At 35.0% G+C, this 7,816-nt stretch overlaps 1 protein-coding gene across 1 annotated transcript; it reads left to right on the top strand.

Annotated features, from left to right (window-relative positions):
- The first annotated feature begins 2,039 nt into the window (after positions 1-2,039).
- On the top strand, positions 2,040-7,604 carry LOC109237116. The gene is made up of 7 exons (XM_019403377.1): positions 2,040-2,071; positions 3,415-3,779; positions 3,858-4,042; positions 4,176-4,379; positions 5,191-5,277; positions 5,598-6,027; positions 7,549-7,604. Exons 1-7 carry the CDS (start codon positions 2,040-2,042, stop codon positions 7,602-7,604), a joined length of 1,359 nt encoding a protein of 452 aa, XP_019258922.1.
- The last annotated feature ends 212 nt before the right edge of the window (positions 7,605-7,816 follow it).

The raw sequence follows: 7,816 nt of genomic DNA, 5'->3' as shown, positions 1-7,816 counted from the left end.
AATAATAGTCTATTAATAAAACGAATAATCATGGATTTATGAAAAACAGCAGTAAACTCAAGTAAGCCAAGAAACAAGAATACATTCCTTTTTATATTTAGAAGTCTCCAAATTCATAATCCATTATTTATCAATTTATCTCAGATCAGGGAGGCAATATCAATTTGTAAATCTCAAGCACGCATTACAAGCATGCGCAAATCATGCCGAGGTCGTACGACCCGATCCTAAATATTTAAACTATGCACTGCCACAGGGTCGATTGGCGCGAACCCACTACCAAAAAATGGGCCCATGGGAACGGAATTTTTTGCAACGGTTCATAAACCGTTGCTATAGAGCTCTTATGGAAACGGTTTTAACCGTTCCAATAGGTTATAGGTACATTCGGCACACTTCATCATAAAAATGTTGCCCTTGTGTAGAAACCGTTCCCATAGATATTTTTTTTGCAACGTTTCTTGTAACCGTGCCTCTAGACTAATCTATTGCAACGAATCTGGGAAAAAAATCAATGGGAACGGTTATTAATCCCTCTTAATTATTTCCCCCCTAAATTTCGTGTAACCCGCCAAACCCCCAAATTATTTACATTCTACTTTTTTTTATCTGTATTTTTTATGTAATTAAAAGTATAAGCGTCTCTCTCAAATTAGTTATAATTAAAAGTAGAACATAAAACATAAGCGTCTCTCTCAAAGCTCACGCCTGGCCAGTACAAACCCAAGCTCTCTGCCAAACCTCGCCACCGCCGGTAACACCTATGTCGGTGACAGTCCCACACCGGCGACAGTCCCTCTGCCAACCTCCGTTAAACGCACCAAATCTCAGCAAACAATTTTCAACCGTGCCCTAATTCGCACCATAAACAACCAGCTCTTTCGAACAATTCGAACCATCCACATAGGTATAATTTACCTCCACAACCTGAAGCTNCAATTTCTCAACAGTTGAGCCCTAATTCGCCTATTTCATTCCTCATTGAAGAAGAATTTGCCGCTGGGTAGCTGTGGAATAGATATCATCGTAAGTTCCTTTACTGGTGGATTAATTGATTTTAATTTTATTTTTGGGGTATTTGAGCGATGTACTGTTATTGATTGGAAATACACAATCTTTGTTGTTCTGTGATTTTTTTCTGGGGGAATATTGTGCTGATAATGGTCGTCCCCTCCACCCTTAACCCATCTGAAGTTTTTGCTTTTTATGCTACTAAATTAGCTTTATCTGTATAATGGTAATTGTTTGTGATCTTGTTTAGTGCCAATTTTAAGTGTCATCCCAGATTCAAGATATGCTTATAATAGGTTCTTGTTCTGAGTATAAGATGTGGGAATAGTGCTGGCAATACATCATCGTGTCCTATGTTAATTGATTTTTTGGCACCAAATGACGACCAGTTACTATTTTCCTGTATTGGTTTCCTTATAAATAGACTTGGGAGGCGTCGGATTCGTGCATCGAAATCCTGTATTTGTTTCCTTATACAACAGTCCATCCACCAACCTAAAATGGGTAAAATAGAGAACAAAATGAACTTTTTGATGTAAGAAAATTGTCATTTTACAGAATAGATCAAACTAAACTTTACCTGCTGCCCTGCAAACCAAACTCTATAGGGTACAATTGTGTTAAGCCCCATCCGTTTTGCTAGTTAATGTACAACAGTGCGGCTTCCAGTCAATGGAACAACAGAATCTTGATCCCCGCTGTTTTCAAGAATTACACGTTACTAAAATATGATCCCTTACGTTATTGCAACCTGACAGATGATCCCTTACTTTTGATTCTTCAAGCGATATTTTCATTTTCTTGAAAATATTATGGTTACCAAGAATCTTAAGTATCATTCATTATTCACTACCAAGTCCACGCCTTTGGTGGTTAGTTATTGATTTGCTCTTTCTAAAATTAGCTTGAATGTAAATAGCTTCTCCTCTGTCAACTGCTGACACTTTATTTTGCTGGCTTTGAGCATAGAAAGAAGAAAGAGACCATTTTCTTTTAATATCTTGTGTAAACTTTCTTAATTTGCAGACATGGCTATTTTGTTTCTTGAACTAAATGTATGGTATGAGTATCAGATTGAAGTGATGAGAATGTAGACAAACATATGTGCCTAGGTTGTTGTCCACTACTGCACATGAACATGGATCTTCATTTATCTGAAAGCATCATTAGCAAAATTAGCAATACAGACCACTGATATACTTTATTAAAACATTCTTTAGTTAGCGATATGTATCCATATTCCTTCTATATAAAATTCCATTACCATAAATGCACATGATTTGAAATTTGAATGTATTGGTAGTAGTAAACTCTACAATTTTGCTGCTGGTTTGTGAAATTTTTCCCAATGTTCTGCATATTCTTGAACACATAATAATCCAATATGTATAGATCTCACAACCTCTTTTTCAAAGCTCGGATCAAATATTTTGGGGTCTACTAATTTTACTATATTATTTTCATTCCACAACTACCATGCCTGAAGAGCAAAGACATTGACAAACAGTGAAAATATTGTGTTCAGAAGTTTCACGTTTTTTCTCTTTCTTTATCATTTTTTCTAAGTAATCAAAGACATTAAAGCTTCATGAGTATGCAAGACTGAACTTACACATGCAAATAGAGTTAGTTCATCTTCATCGTCGTAAAAACTGGAATTCTTCCTTCATGAGTATGCAAGACTGAACTTACACTTGTGGCCCATGCTAAAAGATTAGATCCTAACATGGCATTGCTCTTCTTTAGAATGTGGATGAATAATTTCCACAATAACCATGCATCTTTATAAGCAGTAGCGAATGTTACCTTTTTGTAATGTTATTTTATTTTGACTGCCTTATGTCATCCTTATTGAAATACATTGCTGATTTTTTTCCCCCACTTTTTTTTTAATGAGCAATAGTCAGGCCGTCGGGCACTTCACTTTGCATTGCATATTTAGGCTTATACTTCTTCGATTATTCATATTAGGTGCATTTTTGGACACTCACTGATGAAAGGTCTGTTAACTTATGCTGCTTGCTGTTAGGAACATCGATTGGAGCTTGCTTGATACAATGACTTGGCCAGTTTATCTAGTTCACTATTTAAGAGTAATGGGATACACAGATGAACCTGGTTGGAAAGGTTTTTATCCCCATGCTTTATAGAGGAAATATTACTTGTTATCTGCTGGCAGGCATTATGTTAAGAATTAGCCCAAATATAGTCATCGACTTGATGTTTTTTTTCTTGAATGACTTGATGTTTCTTTCTTGTTTGAAGGCTAACCTATATTGTGTTTGCTTTTCAGAATCTGAAAAATATTTGAATAGTCATGAATCAAAAAGGGTGCTCAAGCAAAAATAAGAAAATATTCAACCGCGTTCCAGCTGGATCACTTGCATCTTTGTGAAATCAAAGGGTTTCGTCATTGACAACAAAAAGAACCTTCCAAGCTACAAGGTCAAATGCAAATGAAGAACGACAATCAGAAGGTGAATTACCTTCATCTTTGCGAAACCAAAAGGTTTCGTTGTTGACAACAAAAACAGCCTTGAAAGCTCTAAGGTCAAATGCAAATGAAGAACGACAATCCGAAGGTGGATCTCAATTGCAAGAACAAGTGCCGCAAGTGCCACAAAATTGCACCTCTTCAGCAACACAAGGAGTACATGAACAAGTGCAACAAGCGAATATGGATTCCATCACTCCTGCATCACAAGGAGTACATGAACGATCTGATGATTCTACCACTCATGAAGTAGCTGAACAAATTGAGGAACAAGGCAAATATATATAAATTTTAATCATAAACTTAACTAAAAATAGTGACTAATGATTATCTTTCTTTTGTACTATTGCAGGCCCCTCCTCGCCAAAAAGAAAAAGAGGTCGTACTCAAATGCCAAGAGTTCATGTGAGAAAGGAGCGTAAAATAATCATTCTAAATGAGTTTAATCAACCCATTGGTCCTACTAAAGAGGTTGTAAAAGAGTTGGGTAGCTTCCTCGGCACATTGGCAAGGAGTGGGACTTTTTGTCCTCTTAATGTAGTTAATTGGAGGAAACTAGACACAAAAGATGATATGTGAAAATATATCAAGGTATGAAGTTGCCAATGTCCAATAAACATGGATGATATTTCTTATTTCTTACACTAACCCAATTGTACTAAATTTGTAGGAAAAATATGACATTCCCGACGAGGCAAAAAAATGGATTTTTGAATCAGTTTGTAGTGCTTGGAGAAAGTATAAGAGTCAATTGAAGGCAACCCACTTCACATCCTATGAGAATGATGAGCTTCGAATGGAGAATAGGCCAGTAGATGTTCCGGAATCTCACTTTAAGGATCTTCTTAACTATTGGAACTTCGATCCTCACAAGGTAATAACATCCAGAATCTCTTGTCAGTACATGCTGCTGCAACACCTTATGCCCACTGAAATATGCTTGGAAAACTGCGGTACTTGATACATAAAAAAACAAGAATTCAAGTTTGTCTGAAATATTGGTTTAACTGCTACCATATCTTATGAAAGTAGAATGCTACTATAGCTGAAACAAAAAGCAAATAAAGTAACATCAAGTTATGAATAAAGTTTCTGGAGTAAAGATATGAATAAAGTAGGTGTTTAACGACAAATACAAACTATTAGCTATTTTGTTTCACCCAAAAAAAATCTTTCTTAGAGATATGTAGTAACATAATTTTCAAAATTCAATAATGAAAAGGAATCCAATTTTCTGCCCGATAATTTGTGATGTCATTATTTCTAATTGCTAGTCTAAGTTATTCAACAAGGTAAAACCACAACTGCACAACTATACGTTCTGTTCATAAATGTATAGAGACAATTGGTTTCACCATCTCACTTTTACTTTGTTGGCTTCCATTCATGTTAAGGAAATACTTCTTTCAGATTTCTCTTTCTTTTACAAGTGAAAAGGTAGAGCACTATTGGGGTGAATCCATTACTGTTTTTAGTCACTACTCACTATAAAAAACCTGCAATACAAGCTATATGGTACTTCTGCCTCATCCTATGTAGAAGCCTAGAAGAAGCTAGTAAGGCAAGGATTATATGTGATATTACTCTGCAATTTCTTATCAATAGGAGACTCTCACATGTTTCAGTATCTAATGTGCAAGACTAATTACTGTTGGTTGCTATTTGGTTGACTCGTTTATTTGCAGAAAATATCCGAAACCAATATAGTGAATCGAAATAAGTTGAACTGTCCACACACAGCTGGTAGAACACCTTTTGCTCTAATTCGCGAGGTTTGATGTTTTATCTTTCTTATTTTTGTAAAATTATGAACTTGCTAACTTTATATGGAAAGATTCTTATACTTGTTTTCATGTAACTAGGAAAAAAGAAGGAAATCTCTGATACTGCAGATACTGTATCAAGTAAGGACATGTTTGTGGCAACAAGAAAAAGAAAACTTGGCCGCGTATACAAAAGCTCATATGACAATACAATTGGTAAAATTGTACGAAATTTGTAATTTAAAGTTTGTCATGCTTATTTATTTGTTCTTAATTATTGATTCAACTTTAGTTACTTAAAACTCTTTTTTCTCGCATTTGATTTGTAGGCTGAAATGGAGAGAATGCAATCTACTCAGGAAAGTGAAGACGACAGTCATTCAATTGATGCTTTTGCATCAGTCATGGGACCTGAACATCCAGGTCGCGTGAGATTGTATGGACGAGGGGTTACCAAGACTGTGTTAAAAGGGCAAAAAGGGAATCTTGGATCTTCTGATGAGAGGATGCAGCAAAAAATGGAGGAAATGGAAGAGAGGATGCAACAAAGAATGCATGAAAAGTTGAACAAACAAAAGGATGCTATGGAACAAAATATTACAATGAACGTCATCGCACGACTTCAGCGTCTGAACCCAGATTTGCGACTTGATCCTAACATGTTAAGGTTCAGTACACGTTCACCTGTAGATGCTTCCGCTGCACAACAAGCTGTTGTTCAACTAAACAGTCGACCATCTGCGGGTAGTAACAATCAAGGTCAGTATGTACCAAATATTATATCAATCAACTTCACTTGAATTTAAAAGGTAGAGATGCAACGTCTGTGTGTTGGAACTTTTTAGTACTTCAGATTTTGATAAGGGCTATAAACACCATTTGATTGTCCAATGAAATGAGATTGGAGTAGTCTGGTGGATTAGAGACTTATATGTCACTATAAGGATAAGTGTGAGATTGAATGATTTTTAGTTGTAGAGAATCCTTCATTTATCTTAAAAGGCAAATTATTTGTCTTTGGCATGAGATGGACTATAATATAGCAAAACATATACAGAGAATGATAGCCTACTCTAAATAATTTCAGATTGATATACTGATTGATTGCTGATTTATTCAGTATATAAATTCAGTTGCTTCGATTCTAGTGCTTCAAACTTATATCGAGAAATCCTTTCCTTATTCTGTCCTGTGGTAAGTTTGTGCCTTGTCTTATGACGATCTTTAAAGTATTTTGGATTTGAGCTTGAGCTGCTGGACATCTTCCTCTGTAAGTTGTGAAATTAGAGCCTTATACTAACAAATGCTGCCAACTCCCATGAACTTAAACTGATTTGAGATATATAGCCGATTGATTGCTGATTTGAGATATTCCTCTGATTTTTGTATCTTCCTCTGATTGATGTATCTTCCTCTGATTGCTGATTTGAGACTGTCCTGTGATTGATTGCTGTCAAAACATATATAGCTGATTGATTGCTGATTTATATACTGCTTCGCGCTGCATATGCAATTGAATTTTGTGATGTGTGGTTCTCACTCTCTTCCTATATGTTGTAGAGCCTCCATTACCTCTACATCTGTGTAGAACATTGGTACATTTAGAAATTTGTATTAGGTTAGAGTGTCAGATTGTTCTCATAGTGGATTTCGATTTTTTTTCATATTTCACATTGCTACTTGGATTTGTAGCTCTAGTCAAGTGTGAGCTAGCTTGTCCTTATCAGTACTAGGGATAATCAGGGTTTCTAGCTTATGATGTGTCATTGAGTCTGTACTCTATTGATCCTTGATGACTAGATGTCTGTGGGTTCTATAAGTGACTTGGTATTCAGCTATATTGCATCGTTAGGGAATAAGATTTTCGGAATCATAGTAGACATATACCATTTTGAGAATACTGTCACTTTCAAAGAAATGAAACCAAGTTTGACGTGATGAATTATGGTGTAGTTGTATATTCTTGCTTTATATAAGTGTGTGCTCAAACAATGGTCATTGATCAACTGAAAGAACGGTTTAAATAGTTGATATTTTGTGCTGGTTTTGTAATTATGTTTGTGATTCTTCTTATGAATTATTCTTTACTTTGCCATCATAGGTTGATAGTTTGTAAGTCTTGGTCTTTGGTAATAATATCAGATTGTTATAATATTGCGTATAGTTTGCTGAGTTTAATAAGTTGGATTAACAAAAGAAGATCGAAAACAGTTAAATGCTTGAGTATTCTTAGACCGGATTCTGTTGAAGGGTAATAACTTTATTTATCCTCTTTTGAAGGTGGAGTAGATCAAGAAATGGATGCTGAAGACGATGAAGAAATAGACCTTACTTGAAATGAATTTTGTATTGTTATAGATGAATGTTCAAGGAATCTTTTGTTACCAACATTTTTGAAACTTATTTACTCTTTTGAAATGTACTAAACTTATGCACTCATGGGGTAAAACATCTGTTTTATGGATAATTTTATATTATTAATAGTTTCATTTTATGATGTATTTAAATATTAGTGTTATTATAATTTATTATATGTATAAATATTTAT

The sequence above is a fragment of the Nicotiana attenuata genome, unplaced genomic scaffold (assembly GCF_001879085.1).
Source record: "Nicotiana attenuata strain UT unplaced genomic scaffold, NIATTr2, whole genome shotgun sequence".
Taxonomy (NCBI): domain Eukaryota; kingdom Viridiplantae; phylum Streptophyta; class Magnoliopsida; order Solanales; family Solanaceae; genus Nicotiana; species Nicotiana attenuata.
This window is presented reverse-complemented; position numbering and strand designations above follow the sequence as displayed.

Bases quoted from the DNA above. Each gene is read 5' to 3' on its own strand.
- LOC109237116 (XM_019403377.1), top strand. From the start codon at position 2,040: ATGGCTATTTTGTTTCTTGAACTAAATGTATG. The intron at 2,072-3,414 runs GTATGAGTATCA...GTGAAATCAAAG, and splicing joins TTTCTTGAACTAAATGTATG to GGTTTCGTCATTGACAACAA. The intron at 3,780-3,857 runs GCAAATATATAT...GTACTATTGCAG, and splicing joins TGAACAAATTGAGGAACAAG to GCCCCTCCTCGCCAAAAAGA.